Below are 27,677 nucleotides of genomic sequence, written 5' to 3' on the forward strand. Positions count from 1 at the left end.
ACAAGAGTGAAAGTATTGCCTTATTTCATAATCATAACCAGTCCACATTTCATTTTCCCCATTTTTCATAAGTGTTTTTACATTTGATTTGTTTCAGTCAGACTCAAACTCAAGACCAGTACATTGCTTTAGGTTGACTTGTCTCCCAGGTGTCTCAGAACCTCTGAGTTGCCCGGAGTTGTTTGTTTGTTTGTTTATTTGTAGAATTTCTTGGATTCTAGTGTGACTGTGACTTCATGTTGTACTCTTACACTCTAAAAATCAACTCCAGAAATGCCCTTCTAGCCCTTTTTCTTCCTATAAACTGATAGTTATAAGAGGATGCTTGAGGGTCTGGAGAGATAGCACAGCGGCCTTTGCCTTGCAAGCAGCCAATTCAGGACCTAAGGTGATTGGTTCGAATCCCAGCATCCCATATGGTCCCCCGTGCCTGCCAGGAGCTATTTCTGAGCAGATAGCCAGGAGTAATCACTGAGCACTGCCGGGTGTGACCCAAAAACAAAAACAAAACAAAACAAAAAAAGAGGATGCTTGAGGGGCCAGAGAGATAGCACAGCGTCCTTTGCCTTGCAAGCAGCCAATCCAGAACCTAAGGTGGTTGGTTCGAATCCCAGCATCCCATATGGTTCCCCGTGCGTGCCAGGAGCTATTTCTGAGCAGAGCCGGGTGTGGCCCAAAAACAAAAACAAAAACAAAAACTAAAAAACAAAAAAAAGAGGATGCTTGTTTGGATTTTACTTTTTTTTTTTTTTAGTTGAAGAGTAAGTTGTACAGATTTCAGACAGTATGCTGAGTTTTGACAAATGCATAAATTCATATATTTCACATCCCTTCAAAATGTAAATATTTCCCTTGCCCCACAGATTTTTCTTTTTTTTTTTTTTTCTTTTTATTTGGGGGGGGGCACACCCGGTGATGCTCAGGGGTTACTCCTGGCTATGCGCTCAGAAGTTGCTCCTGGCTTGGGGGACCATATGGGACGCTGGGGGATCGAACCGCGGTCCGTCCAAGGCTAGTGCAGGCAAGGCAGGCACCTTACCTCTAGCACCACTGCCTGGCCCCCCACAGATTTTTCTGTGTTTTTTTTTTTTTTTAATTCTTCCATGCATGTGTGTGCATGTGCACGCGCGCGCGCGTGTGTGTGTGTGTGTGTGTGTGTGTGTGTGTATCAAGTTACACCTATCAGCACAACTGAGAGAATTTTCTCACCGGCTGGAATTAAGTCTTGTCTTCTTGTCTGGGGATGGATTAGAGCCAGAAAAGGTTGCTTCCTCCATGAGAATGAATGAGGCACTTCCTTCTGTTATCTGGACCAACTCTTTTTTCCTCTGGGCCATGCAACATGCTTTCACTTTAAGGAAAAGTTCAGTTGCAAGTAACACAGATTAGGTTTCAGATTTGTTTAAATAAGGTTCAGAATTAAACTGATTGATGTAACTGAAAATTGTAGGCATAGATACCCTGATTTCAGTGAAACCGGGCATAATGGTTCAGTGATACTACTGAAAGGCTGGTTTTCCCCATTGCCTCAAATTTCCCCACTTTTTCTTCTTTGTCATTGACTGGGCCTGTTGCACATGGTCTTGAGTTCAGGATGGCAGCACCCTTGTGCGCTGACACACTTTTCAGACTTTCTAGTGAAAGCCCCAATATCCATCTTTTTTTTTTTTTTTTTTTGGTTTTTGGTTTTTGGATCACACCCAGCAGTACTCAGGGGTCACTCCTGGCTCTACGCTCAGAAATCGCTCCTGGCAGGCTCGGGGGACCCTATGGGATGCTGGGATTCGAACCACCATCCTTCTGCATGCTAGGCAAATGTACTACCTCCATGCTATCTCTCCGGCCCCTCAATATTCATTTTGATTGGCTCATTATGGGTTATGTGACCCACTCTTAGCTCTCCTGTGTCCCATCTTTGGGATGGAGAGAAGGTGGTTCTTTCCCAGAGCTACATGGACCACTGCCATGGGAACAAAGAGCTGACATTAAGGAGGGGTTGTTGGTTGCTGTGACTATTGCAAATGTTCATTTTCATCTCATAGCCCTTAAAAGTTTCTGTGTCTGGCTTGGATTTGTCTCTTGGGAGCAGCGAGGCTCCCGGGCCAGACGCCCCGTGTGTTCCCCTCCCAGGGACCAACCCTCCTGAGCACTCTCTGGAGTTTGAGGGTATATGTGGAGGACAGGGTCTCTATGCTCATTCTGCACTTCCTGCTTTTAGCTGGGAGAAGCGCACTGACCCCCGCGGCAGGTTCTATTATGTGGATCACAACACGAGGACTACCACCTGGCAGCGGCCCACAGCCGAGTATGTTCGCAACTACGAGCAGTGGCAATCGCAGCGCAGCCAGCTGCAGGGGGCCATGCAGCACTTCAGCCAAAGATTCCTCTACCAGGTGAGAACTGAGAGCGTTGCGCCACCCCTTGAACTCATGGGGATGACAGAGGCTGGAAAGGACAGCCCAGTGAGTCAGGACATTTCACCCACTGCAGTGAAATTTCACATTTTCTTTGCGAGCACTTGTGCGAGAGAGGGAGTGCACTATATCCCTCATCAAAGCCTTTTTCTCTCTCCACACAAGTCAGTCACTCCACCTGGAACGCTGGAGGCTAGAGGGTGCCCTCCCTCCCCTTGCATTTCAACTTACCTAGGCAGAGCAGCCTTCTCAGTTCTCTTCCTGTTGTTGTTTTTGATTTTTCTTCTTATTTTTCTTTTTTCTTTTTCTTTTTGGTTTTTGGGTCACACCCGGCAGTGCTCAGGGCTTATTCCTGGCTCTATGCTCAGAAATTGCTCCTGGCAGGCTCGGGGGACCATATGGGATGCCGGGATTCGAACCTCCATCCTTTTGCATGCAAGGCAGATGCCCTACCTCAATGCTATCTCTCTGGCCCTTGATTTTTCTTCTTTCCTACATTTGAGAGATTTGCAAGGATGGAGGGACCTTGAAGGTTCATGTAAAACTGTGTTTCTTGGGGCTGAAGTGATAACACAGCTGTAGGGCATACAGCCGATCTGGGACAGGCCCGGGTTCTATCCTTGGTATCCCATATGGTCCCCCGAGCCTGCCAGGAGAGATTTCTGAATGCAGAGCCAGGAGTAATCCCTGAGTGCCACTGAGTATGTACCCCCCAAACCAAACCAAACCAAACCAAAAGAACCATTTTTCTCATTTTGAAGACTTTGATTCTTCCCTGAGACACCCCACTCCACTCTATTCTGCCAGTTGGCACAAATCTGCTGTGGCCCTGCTTATAACCATATTTCCTTAGAATATCTTGGAATCCTCTAGAGGCCATGTGCAATGCTGTTCTAGATCAAGACTCAGCATTCTGGGGTCCTCAGCCGAGCCAGCTCTTGCTCAGTCCTGTAAAGAAAGATTTATTGGCATGTAGCATGCTCAGTGGTTTCCTGACTGTGGCTGCTTTCATATGTGCGACCCTCCCGAGGGCCAGATAACCGCAGCTGAAGCTGGATCCTTGGAAAGCCTGCAAATATGTGCAGAAGCCCCAGGCCTGGGCTTGACTGCTACTCTACATGGGATGGGGAGGGGGAGTTTCTGAGCCCATCTCTTCTGCCTTTCTCCCTCCTCAGTCTGTGCCTCTTGCTCCACCACCGGGCAGTCTCTGAATATCGCTGTCATGCCATCATTCCTGGAGTAGTGCAGTGGCAGGTTTAAGGATGCAGGGCATCTTTTGTTTTGGTTTGCCATTACCGTTTTTATACCTGGCTCAAACTTTTCTATGGCTCAATCTTTTTGCGCTCTTTAGCTTCTAGTCTAGAAGCCAGGGGCTCCAGATGGACATATAGTCTCCCATCCCTGTGGCCCTTTGGGAACCTCCCCAGCCTACCTACCTGTCTCCATCCTAGAGCCTCCCGACTGGCTGGTGGAGGTAGGGATAGGGGCACAGCCATACAGTCTCTTTGGTCAGGAGAGGAGGAATGCCCAGTTGGACCCCAGTTGACATTTTCTCAGGGCACCTTGTGCATGCAGCAGGGCCCTGCAGCAAGCCCATAGAGGGTGAGGTCTGAACTGGCCCCTGACATTTAATCCTGGCAGGCATTGGCTAGGCTTTGTCCAATGACTTAGAGACAAGAGCACATTTTGGGGGTCTCACATGGTTTGGTCTCCCCACTCATCCACCAACTTCTCAAAAAAATCTTGGGACCGTAGGGCATTTGCCTTGCACACAGCCAACCCAGGACGGACCCCAGTTCAATTCCCGGCATCCCATTGGTCCCCTGAGTCTGCTAGGAGCGATTTTTGAGCGCAAAGTCAGGAGTAATTCCTGAGTGGTGCTGGTGTGACCCAAACCCCCCCACCCCCTGAATATCTTGAGTGGAGTCTTTTCTTTCCTTCCCCGCACTGCATGGTTGCAGCCAGTGGTGGTGTTTGACGTATGAACTTTCCTGCAGGGGCCCAGTACTCTCCTCACATCATCTCTCTTTTTTTTTTTTTTTTTTTTTGGTTTTTGGGCCACACCCTGTGACGCTCAGGGGTTACTCCTGGCTATGCGCTCAGAAGTTGCTCCTGGCTTCTTGGGGGACCATATGGGACGCCGGGGGATCGAACCACGGTCCATCGTAGGCTAGCGCAGCAGGCAAGGCAGGCAGGCACCTTACCTCCAGCGCCACCGCCCGGCCCCACATCATCTCTCTTGGGGCCGCATTGCTCCAGGGCCTGCAGAGGCTCTACATGCAGGAAGAAAAAGCTAGAGTGCCTTTCTCAGAGTGCTCTGATGTTCTTCTCCCAACTTGGCTGGGCTCTGGGGGTTTGGGGTCCTCTGTGGAGGGTTCCGCCCATGGAAAGGTCTAGCAGGACTCTTTCCAGGTCGGCTTCCTATGTCTGGCTGTTGCGTTCCCGCCCTCTGGCTTAGGGCCACCCGTCTTGTCTGCTGTGGTGCCATGTCTTGGTTCCAGAAAGAGCCGCTTTCAGACGCTTATTCTGGGGGTTGGACCAGGGCCAGGGTTTGACCTGCGCTGACACTATGCTACTTCCTCCCTTCTGCTGCTGCTGCTGGGCCCAGGCTGAGACTTGGCCCTTCCTCCCTACAGAGATCCTGAAATGGGGCTCACAATTGAAAGCAAGGGACCCTTCTATAGACTGCTCAATGCAGATCCTTTTTTGTTCCTTCTGATTGTGTTCCCTTCATTCTAGCTGTCCCCCCTCCCTACTGCTCCCTGCTTGTGCCCTGCTTGTCTGGCATTTTTGTGTCCATCCTAGTGTTTGCTCTGGGCAGCGACCCTCCACCCTCTGGTGCACAGAGGACTTCTGACCATGGGCATAGGACATCCCAGCAGTGCCCCTCTCAGCCCAATCCCTTTCCCTTTCCTGCTCCGTCCCTCTGGATGAGAACTGCTCTCTCTGGGACTCCTGCATCATAGAAGCCAGAGCGAGGAAGGATCCCTCCTCCCATGGGGGAACCTATGGCCAGAGCCCAGTGGGAAATGGACCTGCCTTCCACAGCTCAGTCTTGGGGCCTCCTGGGAGCCTTGGTGGCATTTGCTAGATGTTCTTTCTTTATTTCTGAGTTTGTGTCTTAAAATATTCCTGGCAGGCCTTGTGTTGATCCCAGGAGATGTAACCTCGCTCACGTGGGCTGCCTGGCTCCAGGCCTGTACCCCACATCTCCCAGCCCAGCGGCTTAGCAAGAGAGTGAGTCTGGTGCTCACCTGGGTCCCTAAGCAGGAGGGAGATGCGGGGGTGAAAGGGGACCTCTGCCCTGTTGCCCTGCGGTCTCCCTGTCTCAAGGGCTCTGACTGGAAGAGAAGGGGCTGCTGGCCTGCTTGTTATAGGCACAATGAGGAGGTGGGGGGGGGCGTGGAGCTCTGGGTTTTCCCACAGGGACGAGAGCTTTCATTTCTTCTTGGCTTCACTCACTTCCTCATCTGGTGGTTCTGGTTGTGGACACCGGGAAAGAATGTCCTGAGTAGCCAGTGCTCTGCTGTGCCCCTAGGGAGGGGCAGGTCCTTCTCCATTGGGATAGGGTCTCCTATATGCCTCCCCCCTCCATAGGTGTTTCTTTTCGCTTCTACGTATTTGGAAGAAGTAGGATGCAGAGAAGGACTGATAAATACTTGTTTCTAGTTCCGTGCAGGTCCTGGGCACTGCCCACAAAGACCTTTCGGTCTTTTGGTTTGGAAAGGAGAGAGGGTGCCCCCACGTCAAGTCACAGGCTGGTGGGGACCACATGGAGCTTATTCATGCCCCTTCACCTGAAGCTCCTTCTGGAAAAAGGGCTGAAGCTGCATAGCCAGTGCCGCTTCCTTTTCTGTATCCACTGCCTCTTCTAGGCCCTTCCCTGTGTGGCCCCCAACACCCACTCAGTTTCCTCCCTGCCCTGATGTGCCCATATTTCTCTCAGCCCTTTGGAGGTGGAGTGGATGCTCGATCCTCTGCTCTTCCTTCTGTCCTGCCCCAAACTTGGGCTTCACAAGCTTCCCCAGCACAACCAAATCCCCACCAGGATGGTCTTTGAGAATCTGGGACATCCTTTTGCCTGTCACACACCAGACACCACACAGATGCATATATGAATCATGGAGGTTCTGAGCATGTCCTTGAGCTTGATCACCCCAAGTGGAGCCTCCACACCTTGGCGCAGCTTAGCAGGCGGGTGGGGGGAGATCTCCCGCTGCTGCTGAACCCCCGGTTGCAAGACTTAAACGTCTTTGTCAGAATTTGCTTTGGAAGCGTTGCCTGTGCCGCCACCTTGGAAAGAAAGTGTCTGTGTCTCGTGGGCTGGGGGTGTAGGGAGGGCTGTGGAAAAGGGGGTTGCTACTTGGCAGCAGAGTCCCCCCCTAGTGTTTGCTCAAGCCCAGACTGAGCCCCATTCATCCTCCTGCCCGTGTGTGGCCCCATGGCCCCTAGAACTGCCCAGCCAGACATCCTGAGCCTGCTGAGAACTTAGTCCCCTGATCTAGCGATCCCATCTTAGTAAGTGAAGTAAAAAATGTGTGAGGAAGTAAAAAACACACACCCAGACACACACCCAGACACACACACACACACACAGACACACACACACACAGATACACACACACACACACACACACACACACACACTCTAAAAAAGTGGCCGGCCGGCCAGCCAGGCAACACCGAACAATACTTGTTTTATTTAACTTAACTGTTTCTGACAGCGCCCCCTTCCCCGCAGGATATGACTGCTCTGGGCCCCTCCCTGGGGACCCCAGAGCTGAGTGAGTATGGGGGTTGAGGGGTCCTAAAGTAAACAGTGACCCCAAAGCCCTGGGCGCAACCGCCATCCTGCCGCCCCTGCTCCTTCGCTGCCACCTCTGCAGACAGGCACCCCTGGGACACTGCACAACTTCAGGTCCAGCAGAGAAGAAAGGTGCTTTGTGAGGGGAAGTCAAACATTCCTGGGGGAGGTGAGGGGCCTGGGCCATGAATGTGCCCTCAGTGTGGGCTGCCCGCACACCGCTGCTGCCGGCTCCCTCTCCCGCACCCCCAGCCCAGGGAGGGCCCAGCCCCCCAGCCAGGAAGCACTGGGCGTGGGCAGGGCTTGTGGGAATGATTTCATTGGAAAGGCCTGCGATATTTTTTCCCCTCCCGTGTGTGGTTCTTGGAGAAAGTTGGAGGTGGCGGTGATTTCAGTCTCCTTGGCCCCCGGAGCTGGAGAGCTGGGCAGAGGCGGCTATCTATACCCGCCAGCCTGCCGCCTTCCTCGGTTGCCCCACGGGGATCCCTGCCACCTCTAGCACTTTTTGAACAGCAGTGTAGAGGTCGTCTGGGCTCCTCTATGTCCTGTGCCTGCGCATGTGAGCAGCGCCCATCCCTGCTGGTTTGGCCCGTCCGCCCCCCTAACCTCCGTGCTCTGCTATCTCTCCTGTCTAGTCCTCCAATGTGCCCGTCGACCAGGACCCTCTGGGGCCTCTCCCACCAGGCTGGGGTAAGTACCACATGCTCTATCCCTACCTGCCTTGCTTTCCCTGAGCTCCTCTTCAGCTGCTATTTGGGGTGTCCTGCTGGACCCATTGCAGGTGATGGGGCTGCATGTGGGTAGAGTAACTGTCCTCATAGCCATACCAGAACTGAAGGAGGGCAAGCAACAGGCTGGAAGAATCCACCACACACCTGACGGTCCTTGGGGTCTGGGCATCCCTGATGACTGTGGTGCCTGTCTGCAGCCTGTTGCAGGTCTGACGCCATGTGCTCTGAGGAGCTGCCTTAGTTCAGCTCTATTCTGCAGCCGATGCTCTGCCCTTACTTGGGGCCACAGAGAGGCAGATCAGGACACAGGCTGCAAAGGCTCTGGCTGTACATTTTCCCTGGGTCTCTGGGCTAACCATCCAGTTCTTGGAATGTGAGTTCCACTAGTAGGATGTTTGCATATTAGCAGGATGGACCCCTGTGACCTCTGGGTCAGCGATGGGCTTTCCAGGGTTTTGTGCTCGCAGCCCCAGTGCTACTTATGGAGGCAGCATTTATGGATTAGGGGGCCAAGAGTGGAGGAAGCATGGGTCAATTGGGTGGAATGGCAGGGGGCTGTGAGTGCTAGTTTGGTGGTGTTAGCAGGGAGGTTCACGTGGGAGCGGATGGTCCCCAGAAAGGACAGCCTCTGGGCTAGACCTACTCTGTAGATTCAGCCACTCGTTTACCAGGTTGCAGGTGTCACTTACGGCATCGCTGCTGCATTCCCAGGGCCGATGTACCTTTACCTTCCACGGCTCTGCCAGTGGGGTGAGAGATGGGGTCCCCCCTGCAACGTGTCCCCTGAGCTAGGAGATGCTCAGGTCTCTCAGTGCTGGACAAGCAAGAGGGTTGACCCAGGGCTGGACCAGCAGGGGATGCTGTTGTCTCTTTAAAGATAGTCTGTGGCAGCACATTACCTGATGTCAGCAGGTATCCCTGGGTCACTTCGGCCCTTGCAGTTGGGTGACTGGTTACTGTTTCTCTTCAGTCAGCAGGTCGGGGCAGAAGGTGAGGGTCATGGTGAGAGGGCCTGGGGAGGGGTTAGAAAACACAAAGGCTAGAAATTGAGAAAGAACTGGACCTCCAGGGCACCGTCCTGGTCAGAGTCTCTGGGCTATATCTTGGCCACCCCAAAGAGGGTAAGAACAGAGAGAGTGGCAAACCCAGGGGTCCCACCCTGGCTCCCCATGTTGAGTATCTCCAGCTTTGAACACACTGCTCCAGGCATCCCTGACCCTGGCCCTTGTGTCCTCTTTTGCCTCAAATGGGGCCAGACTCGGTGCTGACTCTGGAACGTCTCAGTCCACACTACTCCAAAATTGTTTAGCATAGCATAGCCCTGAGGGGTTGAGCCCTACCAGGGTCTGGGGCACAGGCCCTCAAACCAGCTGGATGGTCCCCCGATTTGCAGTTGGCTCTGACTGGCTGCTGGCAGCACAGTTTTGCCCAGGATCTAGTTCAAAGCAGAGGCTTCTGGGCTGGAAGCCTCTCGCCTGCCCTCAGATCACTGCAGCAGCTGCTTTTGCCTTGCTGGTGGCTGGTGTGGGACACTCTCCCCTCCCTGTCTATGCCCTGATGCTTTCCCTGATGGCAGAGAAACCTTAGGCCTGGGTGGTGCAGGGAAGGGCTGGGCCAGTGCCTGCCTTGGCTCTTGGCTTCCTGCACAAGGAGGGGATCTTCCCCACCCACTACAAGGGGCCACCCCATATCTTTCAGGTCCGCAGGTAAATTTGGCAGGGACGGACGGAGTGACCCTATCCTATCCAGCTTGGCACTGTCCCGAAAACCTCAGGCTGCCACTGAAAACCAGTCTGCCCAGCAGCTCAGACTTGTCCCCTTGAACCACCTTACTCCCCCTCACTCACAGCACCAACCCCATTGCATGGGCAGGAACAGGCCAGAGAACAGATGCTGGTGCTGAGAACAAGTGTCTGGGCGCCCAAAGTGTCAGACCCAGACAGACTTTGTTTGCCCACAGCCCCTGGGCTTAATTTGCACATGGCTTCGCACAGGTCAGACTGCATTGTGAGTCTGGACCCCAGCTTTGCTGTGGGTTGGAGAAAAAGAGAAGGTGGAGGCTTCATGTGCTTCAGGAGTGGGGCCAAGCCCCTCAGCCATTGACAGGGCAGTCCCCAGAGAACTGCGCGAACTGCTCGCTTGTTTGTAGGAGTGGGGCCGGACCCCCCTGTGCGGGCAGCTGGATGCAATTACGCCTCCAGTTTCAGTGGGGCTGTGCCCGCAGTGCAGCCACGCTGCCCCCTTCCCCCCAACCACCCAGAGCTTAGCTTGAGGAGTTGCAGGCGTGTTCGTCCCTCCCCCGCAGCGAGAGGGCCCCTTTGTCCTTCTTGTCACAAATACAGACTTACAGAGGGTGAGGGGGGACTGCATGGGGGGTGGTGGTCAGCTTCTCTCATAGCAGGGGTGGAAGTGGAGAGCCTGCAGCTGATATTTTATGGTGACCATCTCTCCCTGCAGAGAAGAGGCAGGACAATGGCCGGGTGTATTACGTGAACCACAATACACGCACCACCCAGTGGGAGGACCCCCGCACCCAGGGGTAAGCATGTGGGGCCCTGAAACACACCACCTTGCCTTTGCTTGCCTGCAGACCCCATGGAGCGGCTGGGTATGAGTGTGACTGCCTTCAGTGCTGCTGAGAATGAGGCGGCAGCAGCTTTAGGAGGTGGAGCCACACCCTGTCCCCACTGCCTCCCCAAAGGCAGTCTTGGGGCCTCAGAAGAGACGGGGTGGGGTGGGGTGAGGAATTGATCCAGTGACCTCTCTGTGGTGGGTAGGACTGTTTCCAGACTTTATAGGGTATGTGTTTGTGGGGGGTGTTGGGTGCTTTTCCTTCTCTTCCCACCCATGAAGCCCCTTCAAGGCCAAGGGAAAGCCTAGGAAACAGCACTTCGGGGCCGTCCTGAACTGGTTTCAATATCTAGGATGATCCAGGAGCCGGCACTGCCCCCAGGCTGGGAGATGAAGTACACTAGTGAGGGTGTACGCTACTTTGTGGATCACAACACCCGCACCACCACCTTCAAGGACCCGAGACCGGGCTTCGAGTCCGGGTAAGGGCCCTCCCCTCACGACTCCCAGTGGCTGATACAGTGCGCTCAGGGAGGAGGGACTGGGAATGACCCCTGGGCAGTGCCCCCAACCACCATCATCTGCTTCTCTGGGCGCCTCTGACCTACAGCAGCTCTTCATGGCTGTCTCAGCCTTTCTGTATTCTGGACACACTTGGCATTAACCTTCCCTGGGGCCAGCACCTAGCCCTGGTCCCAGCCCATCTTTGTTCTTTGCAGGACCAAGCAAGGGTCCCCTGGTGCCTATGACCGCAGCTTCCGGTGGAAGTACCACCAGTTCCGTTTCCTTTGCCACGTGAGTGCAGATCAGGGCTCCCTCAGGCATTTGCCTTACCCCCATCAACTCCCCACCACCTTGGGACAAGGGATCCTGGTCATGTGAAGGGAGAGTGGATGGGCCAGCCCCTCTCCCCAGGCCCTGCCTAAATTGGGGTCTTCTCTCTCTAGTCCAACGCCCTCCCCAGCCACGTGAAGGTCAGCGTGTCCAGACAGACACTCTTTGAGGATTCTTTCCAACAGGTCAGAGCGGCCATGGCACAGTGTCTCCCCCAACCCTATCTCTCTCCCCTGCCCCAGTACCCCCACCTGCAGTGCCCTTTCCACAGATGCTCTGTCTCCCTCAGATTATGAACATGAAGCCCTATGACCTGCGCCGCCGCCTCTACATCATCATGCGTGGCGAGGAGGGCCTAGACTACGGGGGCATCGCTAGGTGAGCCAGGTGCCCCGAAACCTCCCCTAGGTGGGTTTAGATACCACCCCTCAGTGTGCAGGTTTCAGAGAACTCCAGGGAAGAGGCTCAGGACAGTGGCTCCCTTCAGCTGCTGCCTCGCCCGTCCCCTGCACTGTATTCAGGGCCAGGGCTGAGATTGTCCTTGAGGGCCCAACGAGGGATTCTCTTCCCCTTGATTTGGGGTACACGAGGCTTCAGGCAACTGATGTGTGTGAGCCATATCACAGCAAGAGGCCTCGATCCTAGTGCTCAGTGATATACTCAGCACCGGGCAAAGAGTCTAAGGTGTGCTCATGTCCTCGCTCATGCCTGCCTCCACACCCTGCTGGGATCACAGCTCCAAGGCTGCTGCAGAGTGTGGAGTCCCCAGCCCTCCTGGTGCCATGCCTGTCCTCTCACGCTGTGGGGCGGCACCTCACTTGGTGGCCGGCTCACTTGCTTCTAGCCTCTTGCTCCGGGCCCGCTGGCTGTGGTGGGGCCGCTCTGTCCCCTTGGTGGCCTGGTGACCTGCAGCTGCGTGGTGGCTTCTGGTGCGGCCCGCCTGTGTCTGTCTCTCTGTGTCCTGCCAGTGGTTTTACCCTATGGTAGGTTACGTCATGCTGTTCTACCACAGGGTAGAACCACGGACAGGATACTGGGGTACTCTCTGCGTCCACCGACTCCTCGTCTGCCAGCCACAGGCACCGTGGGGTACCCTGCTCTTTTAGTTTAAGCCCCAAAGGGCCCCAATGTGCAGCTTGAAGCTTGTAGCTAGGGAATGGAGAGTGGCTGGGTGGGGGCAGGCTCAGCGGCGTACATAAAAGGGGCATGGGCCGTGGCAGTGAGAGCTGTGGTAGATTCGGGTGGACACTTTGCAATTGGAGACACATGGGGGCTGATCTCTCTACAATACTGGGTGAGGCTTAGGAAAGAGGTGACAGGGTTTTAGTATATCTCAAGACAGCTCACATGGGGCAGCAGAAAATAGACCCACTACACACTTTGTGGCTGCTTGCAACAATGTCCAAGCCCTAAACAGTGGATGCTACTGTGCCATGCCCTGGAACTTGGGGTGACGCTCCAGGAGGCAGCACCTGGAGCCCGAAAGCCCCCATGTGGGTCCTTCCAGATAGTCCCACCTGGAGGCTCTGTATGTCTCCAGCTGGCTCCGAAAGGCACGGCTGGTCTGTGAGCCCCAACCCACTAGTGCATTTCTCTTCCCCCAGGGAGTGGTTCTTCCTCCTATCCCATGAAGTGCTCAACCCCATGTACTGTCTCTTCGAGTATGCCGGGAAGAACAATTACTGCCTGCAGATCAACCCTGCCTCCTCCATCAACCCCGACCACCTCACCTACTTCCGCTTCATCGGCAGGTTCATTGCCATGGTGAGGCCCAGTGCCACAACCCTCCTCTCCGTTCCCCGTGCCCCCATATTAACCAGCTCAAAATGCTCCAAGCAAGAGAATTCCCAAAGCCAGGATACCCTTTCTCACTTGTCCCCTCATGGGCACTGAGGGGGTTTCAGTTGACTCATTGGGGGACTGAATAGGGAAGAACAGAAAAACAGGGCCCTTCTGTGCTCACCACACCCTGTGCACCCCCTGACCTGCTCATTCATTTTCTACTCTGGGGATCCCACCTCTGGTTATCCATGTTTATATGAGGCTCTTGGCTCTCTAGAAGGTGCTAGGCATCTGATACACAGTGAAAAGGGGTTGGGGTATGGTGGCACCGACATTTGCTTAGAAAGAGAAGTTTGGTGGGATACAGAGAGGAAGGCTGTCCTGGGAGCCACTAGAAGGTAAGAGGGTGGGTCTGGGAAGGGGGGTGCTTCTGGAGAATCCCACACACCCCCTACCTCCCTTCCAAGGACTCTGCTCACTGCCCTCTCAGGACACTGGCCCTGTCCCCTCCCACCACCGGGAAGCTCTTGGCGGGGCTCTGGGCTCAGGAAGTGGGCACATTCCTCCCGTGGGCGCCAGTCCGGCCCCGTAAATCTAGACTCTTACTCAGCGGCCCAGTGTGCTCCCCCGCCCGGCGTCTGTGTTATTCTTGGCGGCTGCCACTGTTCTGGCTTGGGGCTGCCCCCAGGATGGATGCTGAGCGCCTTCCCATGAGCATGAGCACCTCAGTACCTGCGGCTCCTGAAGGCCACTTGCTCGAGTCCCTGCAGCGGTCCATGGGTCCCCGAGAGGCCCATCTGGACAGACATGGCTCACTCCGGGCCTGGCCTGACCTTGATGCTGGCCTTGCACCCCCTCAGGCCCTATACCATGGCAAGTTCATCGACACGGGCTTCACCCTGCCCTTCTACAAGCGCATGCTCAACAAGAGGCCCACCCTGAAGGACCTGGAGTCCATTGACCCTGAGTTCTACAACTCCATCGTCTGGATCAAGTGAGGCCTGGTCCCTCCTTGTGTGGATGCTTCCCCATCTTTGCCTGCGTGACCTCTGGGTTCTGTGGGTGGACACTGGCCAGGCTAGGAGCTGTGGGCAGGATGGAGGGAGACCCACCCGCCAAAGCTTTGCCCTGCCTTGGCCCACAGAGAGAATGATCTGGAAGAATGCGGCCTGGAGCTGTTCTTCATCCAGGACATGGAGATTCTGGGCAAGGTGACCACACACGAGCTCAAGGAGGGCGGGGAGAACATCCGGGTCACGGAAGAGAACAAGGAGGAGTACATCATGTGAGTCGCCCCCTTCCCTGCTCCCACACATCCCCAGGTCACTGCCAGCTGTGGCTTGTGCACCGTGGCTGCTCTCACTGTCCTGTGCACTCCACGACCATGTGGGTTCCCCACTAATGGGGCCCCCCCACCTTACCTCACTCCTCCTTTCTTACACAGCTTGTGTGTAGAGTCTGAGGTTCAGGTTGGTGGGGCTGAGGTATACGGGTAGGGGGTTGTGGGCTATCCCACGCCGTGCCGGTGCCAGCAGCCCCCCACTGCGCCATGTTCGGACAGGCTGCTGACCGACTGGCGCTTCACCCGGGGAGTGGAGGAGCAAACCAAGGCCTTCCTGGATGGCTTCAACGAGGTGGCACCCCTGGAGTGGCTGCGCTACTTTGATGAGAAGGAGCTGGAGGTGAGTACTCGGCCCTGCTCTCCCCTAGCTCTCCAGGGCGTGGCGAGGCCCGAGGACCCACGGCATCTCTGTCTGCCCCTGCAGCTGATGCTGTGTGGCATGCAGGAGATTGACATGAGCGACTGGCAGAGGAACACCATCTACCGCCACTACACCAAGAACAGCAAGCAGGTTCAGTGGTTCTGGCAGGTGTGTGTGGGCCACAGGGCAGGCAGGAGATGAACCTGCAGTCTGGGGGTGTGGAGGTGGCGTCTTCTGAAATCAAGGTGGCACTTCCATCATGGTTCCCTGTGACAGAGCTTTCACAGGGAGGCAGACGAGTTGGTGGGAGGGCAGATCAGGTGCAACTCAGGGGCTGAAATGTGACCAGAAGAGTCCGTGGCTCTGCTGCATCTCATTCCTGCTAGCTTCCTCAGGAAGCCCAGCGGGGCCCCAGAGATCCTCCTGGGGGCCTTTTTGGGGTTCTCTCTGCCCTACCCCAGGATTGCAGAGTGACCGAGCCTGGGGATGGGGGACATGGCCATTGCAGGTTGTGAAGGAAATGGACAATGAGAAGCGCATCCGCCTGCTGCAGTTTGTCACTGGGACCTGCCGCCTTCCTGTTGGCGGCTTCGCCGAGCTCATCGGTACAAGGGCTCATCCTGCTGGGCGTCGGGTGTGGGAGCAGTGGAGGGCGTGGGAGCAGTGGAGGGCGGAGGGTGGGTGAGGGAGCTGGGATGGACTCAGTGTGGGGCAGAAACCTGGGGGAAGTCCTTTTGTCCTGCCCTGGAAAGGGACATATGTTTCTGTGACAGTGTGTGTCTCACTTTGAACAGGCAGCAATGGGCCTCAAAAGTTCTGCATTGACAAGGTGGGCAAGGAAGCCTGGCTGCCCCGAAGCCACACCTGGTGAGATGCAGCGGGGCTGGGCCCAGGGATGGGGTAGTGGAGGGACTGAGGTGTCCGGGGGTCTTGGCCCAGGCCTTATCGGGGTCAACTGCTCTCAGCACAGGGAGTGCTGGTCTGGTAGACTTGGAGTTGCCAAAGCCTCAGGGTCTGTACGTGGGTAGGTAGATAAGAGCGCAGGTATGCAAGTGGGTGCACAGGTGTGTGTGGAGTGGGTGGTGCAGAGTGGGCCGTGCTGGCCCCGAACTGCCGCCCCATGGTGCTGCTATCATCTCTTGGCAGCTTCAACCGCCTGGACCTCCCGCCCTACAAGAGCTACGAGCAGCTGAAGGAGAAGCTTCTCTATGCCATCGAGGAGACTGAGGGCTTCGGGCAGGAGTAACCCAACCCCTGTGCACAGTCCCGAGCCTGCTCTGAGGGTGGCCTGTGCGGGACTGTCGCCAGCTTGTGACAGTCTGGAGTAAAGCCCCCTCATCGCCTTTGACCCTGGCGCCTGTCCCAGAGTCTGGGGGTTGTCCCCTTCCCTGCCTCCTGAGGCCTCCCCATGGGCGTGCACATCTGAGGGCAGCAGGCTGGGTTTCAAGGAAACAAGGAGGTAGCCACAAGGGGGCACTGACCCATGGGGCGGGCCAGGGTCTAGCAAACAAACTGCTGTTTGCAGTGGAGTGAGGTGGGGATGATCACCCCACAGTGCCTCGTCCTTTCTGTGGGGGGCACGGGGAGAGGAGCTGGCAGAGCCTGGCACTGCTCCCCTGGACGCGAACTTGACATCTGCTGTATGTGAGGTTGCTGTTTCTATGGTCAGTGCACTGCTGCCACTTCCTCCAGGAGCAGAGCGCTGGGGCTGCCGGCACCTCGGACCCTGGCCATGTCCCAGACAGCTGCTTCTCGTGAGCAGCAGCTAAGCAGTGCTGAGGGCTCGGGCTAGCCTTTGAAAGAGGCCTGAGGCCTGAGGGATCCCAACCCCACAGATTGGGCCCTAGACAGGCGCTTCCTTTGCTGGTGGTGCAGCCCACCCACCCCCTGGGGAGGGGGATGAAGTGCATCCTGGTCCCCTTGGCAAGCCCCAGCCCTTTATGGGGTGGGTGTTGAGACCATCTGGGTGACCATCCATGCCCATGGGTAGCTGGAGTGGGGAGGGGGACAGCAATCAGCTTTTGTCCAAACACTCACTGCAGACTAGCTAGAGCAGCCAGACACCCCTCTGGGTAATGAGGCCTTCCCTGTCCTGTGCTGCCCTTCAGCCCTGGTGCCAGGGTCCTGGAGGTGCAGCCTGTGTCCTTGGGGCATATGTCTTTGTGAGGGACTCAGCTCATCTCCCCTACCAGCAGTGTCACAGTGGGTCCAGCACACATGCCCATGTGCGCGTGTGTACGAGTGTGTAACAGGTTTCTGTACGGAATGCCCTTCACTTGCTCTTGGTTGGTCACCAGGTGGTTTTGTGACGCCTGCCCCTGCCTCCTTGGTATTGCCAGTTTCTTGTGCAATAAACAGTCAGCAGCTCGGCCGCGTCTTTGTGACTGTCTGCGAGTCCTTGTGCCTCTGGTCGGGCGGATGAGCACTGCTATGGTGTGGCTGGACTTGGGAGTGGCATGCACCAAGAGCTACAGTTTGGCAGGCAACCGCGTTGCACCCAGAGGTCACTGGCCACCATCCTCACTCAGCCTGGGTGCTCCTGGGCTCCCCCATTGCTGACCATGGACACCTGTGGCTACAGGCTAGGCTTAAGAGAGCTTCTATTGCGGCCACTGCTGGTGAACTCCAGGCTGAGACGCTCCTGTTGGGGATGGCGAGCAGAGGGTGCTATGGTCACTTATATGCTGGCCACGTACTTGCTTGGCCCCTACACTAGACACCGTGGTGCCCTTTGTCCCACTCAAACCAGGCCTAGCTCTGGCACGGATTTGGGAGAAGGTTGGTTTGGTTTGGTTTGGTTAGGGGGCCAGACCTGGTGGTGCTTGGAAACACTGTGGTACTTGGGTTGGGGCCCAGGTCTTCCCCATGCAAAGCAACCCCCTGGGCTCTCTGGCCCCAAAGTGCAAAGATTCTACCAGACTCTCATCAGTTCAAAGTCCTCCCCAGGGAAACCGGGTTCCCCATCCTTATATCCCTGTGTGCTTCACCATGGACCTTCCAGATGAGTCTCTGTGTGTATGAAGATGAGGTACATGCGTGACCCCTAACAACTGTCTTGTCTCCCTGAGTGAGGTGCTGGGACTCAGCCCGAGCTTAGCAGCACCTGCCACATTGATTCCCTAACTCGGTTTCAGGGCTGTGTCCCAGCCCTGTCCCTTTATTTTATTTTATTTTATTTTATTTTATCACCTGAGTTGTTTGCTGTGAAAAAGAAACTCCCTTTCTGCTGTACAGCCAGAACCAAATCTAGACTTTCTCTCAAGATTTTAGTTAGAAAACCAAAAAACAAAAGCCTCCCGTCAGAAACTGTCAGAAATTTCTGGTCAGAAATCAACACCTGGGCCCGGAGAGATAGCACAGTGGCGTTTGCCTTGCAAGCAGCCGATCCAGGACCAAAGGTGGTTGGTTCGAATCCCGGTGTCCCATATGGTCCCCTGTGCCTGCCAGGAGCTATTTCTGAGCAGACAGCCAGGAGTCACCCCTGAGCACTGCCGGGTGTGGCCCAAAAACAAAAACAAAAACAAAAACAAAAAAGAAAGAAATCAACACCCAAGCACCAAGTGCAGCCTTGTGGCTTCTTCTGCTTCTGGGTCTCACCGGGGCTCTCAGGGCCCCACTGTGCCCTTAGTTACCCCGGCTATTTCTCTCCCTCACTGATAAACGTGATGGTTAGGGAAATACCCCCATTTCACAAGCCCCCAATATAATCATCTGAAGCTGCCAGGTGGTTTTGGAAGGGAAGGGCAGACTCATGTCCCTTTGTTGCTAGAAGTCCTCATTGTGTCTCCTGGGCACTCAGGCCTCAAGGAAGGTGAGGTTTCCCTGCTGCCTGCCCCATGTAGATGTTTTAGTGATGCACCCCAGTGACTCTGGAGCGGGGGCTAGTTTGAGCATCATATTCCCAGCACTTGCCTGTGGTCCCCTCCACCCCAGTCAGACCATGTGACTGCCTGATATGCTTCCTGTCATCCCCCAGCCTGACTCTCGTTGGGCTGGTCCTAGTATCAAGCTAAACCTCCTCTTGATGCTTGTCAGTATTTGGTTGCTTCCACCAGATCTATTGGGGCCCTTCAGGAAATCTCTGATGTCCAGATCCCAGCCCCAAACAGACACTATGCTTCTCCCCTAGGAGCCCAGGTTCTTTGGGGGGGGGGGAGGGTTTACACAGTTTTAGAAGCCAAAATGGATTCTTCTGCCTCAGTGGTCCAGTGGTTTCCACTTATCTGCTGCAAACGAAGTGATGCCACAGCAGTACATGGAAAGAGAAAGCGCTGTGGCCAGTTCAGAAACGGGATGTGGTTTCCCTGGGTGAGACAAAGCCCAGGCACGGTGTGGAGCAACACCGAAGCTTGGGTCTGTGGAGCAGCCTGCGCCTAGTGGTGGCAGGACAATCGCTGCTATGGGACAGGGGTTTCTTGGGAGGCTCCTGAGATGTCCTGATTCCTGACGCCCCTCATCTCGACAGCAGCCCACCTCTAGGCCACACTGCTAGGCCCAGAGAAGGATGAGGAAGCAGAAACTCAACCAGAACAACCACCCTGCTGCTTCTGGCTTAGAGCCGAGCTGTTTTCAGGCCACCTGGGCCAGTACCCCCAGCTGATGTGCAGAGATGAGACTCGGGGGGCTGGAAGGAGGGGGACCAGGTGAGCACCCACCTGGGAAAGGCAGGAAAGGGCACAAGTCATCCCGCACGACTCCCCAGGTTTGAGGTCTCTCCCGTGCTCTTTGCTAGGAAGGATCAGCTGGCTAACAGGCCAGCTCCAAGGCCCTGCAGATCAGAATATCGGCATGTGGGTGACCAGTTTCTCTAGAGACAGATCTTCTCTGCCCAAGTGGAAGGGTATACATACAGAGTCTGCTTCAGGCTCCTGGGTGTGTAGGGGCTGGAGGGATGCGTGCCCTTCCATCTTCCTGGGTCCCACATCCTCAGCCCCATACCTCACCCTTATTTCATGCCACTGTTCCACTTAACTGTGGAGGTCTGTAGCTGGGAGTGATGAGGGTGTAATGTGGGACCTGGGAGGACACAGGGAGTGCTCATCCATTGTTGAGAAACCTGATCACTTCTGTTTTCAACCCGAAAGTGCAGAGTCTGGGCATGTGCGGGCCATATCTATCATGCTCCAGTCCTGTCCCATCACGGTCAGGCCTCTGTCCTGGCCTCACTTCTGCTTCTGTCTGCTTGCTCTTGGCTAGACTTAACCCAGCATTCCTGGAGCTGCCAGTGGCTTTACTTGTGTGCATCAAGATTTCATCATTTTCTTCGCTGGTAAGTTAGCCCAGCTGCAGTGGGAGAGTGACAATAAACCAGCTTGGGTGCTTCATTTCTCTGGCAGCTCTGGGCAGAGAAAGAGGCAGCAGCAGTAGCTGGCGTTTTAGCCTCCCCAGAAATCCACCCCCCAACCCCTTTCTTGGCTAAATTCCTAGGCTGGGTCTTCCACAGTTGGTCAGCCTTGCTTTCTCAGTCATTCAGTGTTGTAAAAGGGAAGAGTAAAACCTAAGGCTACTTTGCATTTTCTTTCTTTCTTTCTTTCTTTCTTTCTTTCTTTCTTTCTTTCTTTCTTTCTTTCTTTCTTTCTTTCTTTCTTTCTTTCTTTCTTTCTTTCTTTCTTTCTTTCTTTCTTTCTTTCTTTCTTTCTTTCTTTCTTTCTTTCTTTCTTTCTTTCTTTCTTTCTTTCTTTCTTTCTTTCTTTCTTTCTTTCTTTCTTTCTTTCTTTCTTTCTTTCTTTCTTTCTTTCTTTCTTTCTTTCTTTCTTTCTGCCACACCCATTTGACACTCAGGGGTTACTCCTGGCTATGCACTCAGAAATCGCCCCTGGCTAGTGGGGACCATATGGGATGCCGGGGGGATGGAACCGCGGTCCTACGCTAGTGCTTGCAAGGCAGACACCTTACCTCTAGTGCCACCTTTCAGGCCCCTACTTTGCAATTTCATGCATCAGCCACATCAAGCCCATAACAGCTCAGCACCCCAAGGGCCTGAGCTGGCCACTTGCTTTGGGCTCCTTTCCTTTCCTTCCTTTAGGTCTGTGACCTCCAGAGCCGATGGTCCTTTCTCACCAAGAGGGATGTTTTACTCTGCATTTCCTACAAATATTCTTTTTTTTTTTTTTTTTTTTTTTGGTTTTTGGGCCACACCCGGCGGTGCTCAGGGGTTACTCCTGGCTGTCTGCTCAGAAATAGCTCCTGGTAGGCACGGGGGACCATATGGGACACCGGGATTCGAACCAACCACCTTTGGTCCTGGATCGGCTGCTTGCAAGGCAAACGCCGCTGTGCTATCTCTCCGGGCCCAAATATTCTCTTATTCTAAGAGCATCCCTTAACTAGGGACTGTGAAATTAAAAACAAAAAAACAAAAAAACAAAACAAAACAAAAATGAGTGAAAGTGTATACAGGGGTAAAGCCCTTCCTTTGCATGTAGCCCAACCCTGGATCTCTCCCCAGACTCATTGTATTGTCCCTCCAAACACCACCAGTGGTCATTCTTGTGCACAGAGCCGGAAATAACCTTTGAGTATAGAGTAGTGTGGCCTCCAAAGCCAAACTTCGATGAATGAAAACTCATGGACTGGGTGAGGCTCATGAGTGCTGCTGCTTGTGCTTTGTGGGTGGAAGGCCTCAGTTCAATTCCCACACCACAGAAAAGGAAAAAGAAATCTGCAGTGACCTATTGTGGATCCCTGGGGAGCTCCTGTTCCCGTCTGGGGGAGGTAGAAGCAGACTCTGGGGGCCTTGTCAGCCCCTCTCCTTGCATATGGGCTGGACTGTCATGGGGGGGATGAGGACACAGGAGTGTCATTTCTCTATTAACCATGAAGGATGGGAACCTCCTTCCCAGCTACCACTCCCCTGCCATGGACAGTGTGTTTTGATGGCCTGTGGTGTGGAGAGGCCCAAAGGGCACGGACAGAGCCAGCTCCAGCCCACACCAGTCAGCCACCAACTGAGGTAGGACTTCGGGCCAACATCACTTCCATGTCCCTGTCCTGCATGTGGCCAGAGTCTGTAATGGGAACCTCTTAGCCTAGGGGTGATATGCAATTCCCAGTCACACGGACCCAGAACACAGGCAAGACAATACAGGGAGCTATGAGGGTCCCCTTCCCAGCCCACAGCCTCACTTTAGGTGCAGGGGTCTCAAACTCAATTTACCTTGGGGCCGCAGGAGGCAAAGTCGGGGTGATCCTTGAGTGCAAAGTCAATAGTAAGCCTTGAACATTGGGGGGGGGTGACCCAAACAACTAAAACAAACAAACAAAAAAAAAACCACAAAGATTTCTCTAGGGCAGGGCCACAAAATGTTGTACGGAGGGCCGCGAGTTTGAGACTCCTGCTTTAGGGCCTCAGAGGTGGAGTCTGACCCAGCCTACAACTGGGCCTATGCCAGATGGAGACAGGGCTGCTTGGCCTCTAGCTAGACCCAGTTGCTTTCTGTCTTCCCAGGGCAATTGTGGGTGCACTTTATCTAACTGAGGGTTAAGCTGCAGGGGTGATGGTACCTGATGGCAGAATATTAACCAGAAGTCTTCATGGAGTTTTGCTGAGATGTGTCTGCTGCCTCAGTGGGCCTCTGTCTTCTGTGAACATCAGAGTCCTTCTGGGCAGTGGGTGCGGAAACTGCCCACCCCAAAGGTCTTTTTTCTATGAACTTGATCAGCTCACTGTGACCCTGTGCCAGTCCCACAGCTTGCAGATATTTTTTTCTCTGCTGCCAAAGTTTTCTTTGCATCTTGCCGATGGTTACTTTACTCTGCAGGAGACTAGTTTGCTGCTGTTTTACTATATATTGATTTTTGCTTTTGGAGTCAACTGAAAACAAAAAGCTTATGTCTAAGAACTTACTTGTTTACTTTCAGGAATTTTATTGTTTTAGGTCTCATGTTCATTTAACCCGTTTTGAGTTGAGTCTTATGTTAAGGCACAAGTCGAGTTTGCTTCTTTAGCATGTGGCTATATAAGTTTTCCCACCATGATTTATTTGATTACAATTTTTTTTTTTGGGTGGTGATGACAAAAGCAATGCTCAGAAGCTACTCCTGGCTCAGTGTTGGGATTAACTCCTGGCAGTGCTTGGGAGATTGTGTGGTGCTGGGGAATGAATGAGTCTCCTCCATCTTCCTGGCACCAACATGACTCACTAAAGGAATCTCCTTTTCTCATTATATATGCTTGGCTCCTTAATTACAAAATAATTGGCCATGAATGTGTAGGCTTATTTCTGGGCTTTCTGTTTGTTCCATATATCTATGTCTGGTTTTATGCCAATACTATATTGATTTTGCTTATAAAATGCTTTGTAAGATAGTTTGAAACCAGGAAGACAGAATCCTCTAGCTGGGGCCAGAGAGATAGCATGGAGGTAGTGTGTTTGCCTTCCATTCAAAAGGATGGTGGTTCGAATCCTGACATCCCATATAGTCCCCCGAGCCTGTCAGGGGCGATTTCTGAGTGCAGAGCCAGGAGTAACCCCTGAGCATTGCCGGTTGTGACCCATAAACCAAAACAAACCAGAATCCTCTAGCTACCTCCCCCGAAATTTTCTTTGTTATTTAGGATTTATTTTGTGGCTTCATACACATATTAGAGTTTGGGGGCCATATAGCACGAAAGAACTTGCCTTGCACATGACTTGCCCTGTTCCATCCATAACATCACAGAGCCAGGAGTGAGCCCTAAGCACTAAACTTTCCTATTCAATTTCAGAATTGTATTTTCCATCTTATTTTTATATGTAATTTATTTTTTATTTTTTAATTTTTGGAAGCCACACCTGGTGATGCTTAGGGGTTACTCCTGGCTCTGTGCTCAGAAATCACTCCTGGCTTGGGGGACCATATGGGACACTGGGGGATCAGACTGAGGTCCGACCGCGTACAAGACAAACACCTTACCACTGCACCATTGCTCTGGCCCCTATATGTAATTTCTGATTTCATTAAAATTGTTACTAGGAGGCTAGAGAATAGTCCAGCAGGTAGGCAACAGACCAAGGTTTGACCCCTGATATCCCATATTGTTCCCTGAGCACTGCCAGGAGTAATCCTTGAGTGAAGAGCCAGAAGTAAGCCCTAATACCTAGGTATGGCCCCAAAACAACCAACAAAAATTATATTAAAATTGTTATTGTGTTTTGCTAGGGGTTAAAATAGGCTATATATTGCTTTGGCCTGCGTCTTCAGTTTTTTTCATCAGATTCTTTGTTTTTACCGTACAAATCTTTCACCTCCTTAAGTTTATTATTCCTAGATGTTATATTCTTTTTTTAATGCAATTATAAACAGTCTTGTTCTCTTAAGTAGTTTCTCGTATAGAACATAACTAATTTTTGTGTTAATTTTGAATCAGCAACTTTACTGAATTATTCATTATAAAGCTTTAGAATTTTCTACATGTAATATAACATCTGCAAATAGAGTTTTATTTCTTCCTTTCTTTTCTCGGGGGAGGGTTCATGTCCCACAGAGCTCAAGGCATCCTGGCTCTGCTTAGAGATCACTCCCTCCTGGTGGGGTTTAAGGGCCATATGTGAGACTGAGAATTGAACTAGGTCCAGCCAAATGCAAAGCATGTGCCTTACCCTTATACTTTCTCTCTGGCCCTATGTCTCCTTTCCGATTTAGAAGCTTTTATTTATTTACATTCCTTTATTTTTTGTCACACCCAGTGGTGTTCAGGGGTTACCTCTGGCTCTGCACTCAGAAATCGCTCCCTTGCGGGACCATATGGGATGCCAAGGATCCAACTTGGGTCTGTCCAGGGTTGGCTCAGTGCAAGGCAAATGCCCGACCATATGCTGTTGCTCTGGCCCTCTTTTGATTCTTTTTCGGGCCAAATTTTCTGGCTCCTAGACCTAGAGCTAAGACTTGTGGAGTTATGTTGAATGAAGGTGGCAGATGTAGGGATCCATCTTGGTCTTTTTCCTTTAGTTTGGTTTCCTGTTGCCTGGAATATTTCTCTATCCTTCACACAGTCTGCATATGGCCTTTCGTGTGAAGCGCGTCTTGTACATGTAGTGCATGTGGGATTCTGCCAGCACATTACTGAACATGGTCTTTTTTTGTCTGCTCTTTTTCTTCTTGCCTTGTGTTGGGTCATACCAGCTTTATTGTGGCTCTAGTACATTTTATTGTGATGCTGCCGGGATGCCATAGGAGGACCTGGTCCTCTATGGGGGATGCACTCCCTTTGCTACGATTGTGCTTATCCTTACCACTAGAGGTCACTGCAGTGCCCACACTTCCAGACTCTGCTGCTGCCAGCACATCTTCTGGGCTGCAGCAGTGCCCTCTGGTGGCCACAGCCTCTCAATTCTCACGGTGACGTGGGGTGGGTCACAGCAAATCTGGAGATTCACACTTCAGGTAGCACCACGGACTTGAACTCGTGGCCTTAAATTCTCAAGGCAGGTGCTCCAAACCATTGAGCTATAGTCTTTAAAGAAACCAGGAGAAGACTGGAATGATAGTCCACTTGCCTAGCATGTGCCTGAATCTCAGACAACACATATGATCCTCAGAGCCCCTCCAGAAGTGATCCCTGAGCACAGAGCTAGGAGTAAGCCTTGGGCATAACCGCGTAGGATCCAAAACAAGACCAAAAGAAAGCCATTGGGCCAGAGTGACAGCACAGCGGGTAGGGCATTTGACTTGCATGCTGGTAACTGGGGATTTGGGGTTCGATTCCCCAGGCATCTCATATGGTTCCCCGAGCCTGTCAGGAGTAATTTATGAACAAAGAGACAGGAGTAACACTTGGTTGCTTCCAGGTGTTGCCCCAAAACAAACCAACAACAACAACAACAACAACAAAGGGAAAGAGAAAGGAAGAAAGAGAAAAAAGCCAGAAGCGATGGGTATGGCTGAATACAATGAGATATTTGAGTGCAATGCCAGGCCTGAGCATTAGCACTGTGTCCCCCCCCCCCCCCCTCTAACTACCTTCAGCCTTCAGCTTGTGTGTGTTGGTTTGTCCCCTGAATATCACTGGGTTCAGAAACTGCACTGCCTCTGGCCTGAGAATGGAACCATTAGGCCATTACCACTAGGCCAAGCATTGCAGGGAGAGGTCCTAGTTTAAAAAACAAACAAACAAACAAACAAGCAGGAGCAACAGTGAAAGCCTATGTGATTGTAACCCAAGTGAGGGGGCACCCTAACAGCCTAATGCAGTCCTTCTGAGCCGGCTACCTGAATTCCTTCAGAATCCTACTGGGCTGGTTGCAGTTAAAAGGAGAGTAATGGGAAGGGACTCCGGGGAGGGTCCTACAAATTCTCTTCTCAAAAGGGAAAGCACATGGTTCATTTGCAGGAGGCGAGTTGATGGCGCCCTCCAGTGTTGAAGAGCTGTGTGTCCTCCAGAGAGACAAGCCTCAAGGTGTCTGGCTCCTCTTTCCAGCTTCCTCTTGCCAGTTTCCCCTGTCTCCTCCCTCTCTTTCAACTTACTCTCCAAGAGCAGCCATCTCATTTCTGCAAAGACTGGGACTCTGTTACTCCCAGGCAAACATTGATGATGCCAAGAGTAGAAGGATGCCAAAATGCAATTCAGTGTTTGTCTTACGAACTTGCATTTACAATGCTTGCATTATGTACACTGTCTTGGAAACCAAGACAGTTTAGGGCAAGTCTGACAATCTAGGACAGCAGAGAGGGAATTTACCTTGTAGGCAACTGAACTGGGTTTGATTCCTGGCACTCTGTGGTCCCCTGAGCACTGCCAGGAGATATTCCTGAGTCCACAACCTGGAGTAAGCCTTTAGTTACTATGGTGTGCCCTCCCGCCCCAAACAAAAACTACTTATAGGCCTCATAAGCATATTTCTCTGCCTTCTCAACTTGCCCATCTCTTTTAGTTTCTCAAAACAAGGGCACTTTAGTGTGTTATAGTTTTACAAGCAAACTCGAACTGATTCTTCTCTTATATCTGCCATAAGACATTTTTTTGGGGGGCCACACCTGGCTTTGTTTAGGACTTTCTCCTGGAGAACTCAGTGCTGGAGTAAGGGTGTTGGGGGTCAAACCTGGTTTGGCCATGTGCTATTCTCTGGTCCCTAGAGACAATATTGTGAGGTAAATAGATGAGGCCTGTTCTCAACTTCCCAGTGAACAGAGAAGCCCCTTCTTTTATTTGACATGGAAGCTGTGGTGTAGGATTGAGGTCTCAGACTAAAGGGTCCTATGAAACCAGAGGGAGACTGGGGCTGCTAATCCAGTGTTTTTTGTGTATAACAGAAACAGCAATAGGACTTCCTCAGGAAGGCACCTTCCTGACATTCACTGTCTGGGCCCACAATGATGCATTCTGCTCGCTTATCTGTGTATTAAGGGTAACTAGCCCAGGGACTATAGTGAGAAGACAGTGGGGGAGGGCCCTTGCCTTGCATGTGGCAGATCCCCGGCATCCCTGGCATCCCAGGTTCCATCCCAGGAGTGATTCCTGAGTGCAGAGGAAGGAGTAAGTCCTACCTGAATATTGCTGTGTGTGCCCCCCCCCCCAAAAAAAAAAACAAACCTCCAAGAGGCTCCTGGATGTTTCCCATGTCAGTGATCTAAATGTCATCATGTGCCTTGTCTTGGGGACCAGAGCTAATTTTTTTTCCTTCGTTTTATTTTTGAGCTACACCTGATGGTGCTCAGGGAATCACCCTGGGTCACCAGCCTGTAAGGTGAGTGCCCCACTATTATACTAGCTCCCCAAGGCTCAGTAGCCACTGAGTTCTAACCCATCACTGCAGAGCTTGGACACGAAGTGGAAAAACCATGGTACCTCCAAGAAGATGAGAATCAAGAGTTTGATGCCTTTTCCCCAGGAACATTCCCAGTCTGATATCTTTGTCTC

At 52.9% G+C, this 27,677-nt stretch overlaps 1 protein-coding gene across 2 annotated transcripts in view; it reads left to right on the forward strand.

Moving 5' to 3' along the window:
- WWP2 (WW domain containing E3 ubiquitin protein ligase 2) overlaps nucleotides 1–16,654 on the forward strand; it is a 132,405-nt gene extending 115,751 nt beyond the window's left edge. For both annotated transcript variants that reach the window (XM_049786347.1, XM_049786348.1), the window contains exons 10-24: nucleotides 2,219–2,393; nucleotides 7,854–7,908; nucleotides 10,407–10,488; nucleotides 10,874–11,002; nucleotides 11,240–11,315; nucleotides 11,468–11,539; nucleotides 11,644–11,732; nucleotides 12,959–13,118; nucleotides 13,997–14,130; nucleotides 14,281–14,421; nucleotides 14,698–14,818; nucleotides 14,903–15,007; nucleotides 15,348–15,444; nucleotides 15,634–15,706; nucleotides 15,986–16,654. In XM_049786347.1, coding sequence (XP_049642304.1) covers nucleotides 2,219–2,393; nucleotides 7,854–7,908; nucleotides 10,407–10,488; nucleotides 10,874–11,002; nucleotides 11,240–11,315; nucleotides 11,468–11,539; nucleotides 11,644–11,732; nucleotides 12,959–13,118; nucleotides 13,997–14,130; nucleotides 14,281–14,421; nucleotides 14,698–14,818; nucleotides 14,903–15,007; nucleotides 15,348–15,444; nucleotides 15,634–15,706; nucleotides 15,986–16,085 — 1,609 coding nt within the window. In that variant the 3' untranslated portion in view covers nucleotides 16,086–16,654. The remainder of the gene's footprint in view (nucleotides 1–2,218; nucleotides 2,394–7,853; nucleotides 7,909–10,406; nucleotides 10,489–10,873; nucleotides 11,003–11,239; nucleotides 11,316–11,467; nucleotides 11,540–11,643; nucleotides 11,733–12,958; nucleotides 13,119–13,996; nucleotides 14,131–14,280; nucleotides 14,422–14,697; nucleotides 14,819–14,902; nucleotides 15,008–15,347; nucleotides 15,445–15,633; nucleotides 15,707–15,985) is intronic.
- The last annotated feature ends 11,023 nt before the right edge of the window (nucleotides 16,655–27,677 follow it).

Source organism: Suncus etruscus, chromosome 14, assembly GCF_024139225.1.
Source record: "Suncus etruscus isolate mSunEtr1 chromosome 14, mSunEtr1.pri.cur, whole genome shotgun sequence".
Lineage (NCBI taxonomy): Eukaryota > Metazoa > Chordata > Mammalia > Eulipotyphla > Soricidae > Suncus > Suncus etruscus.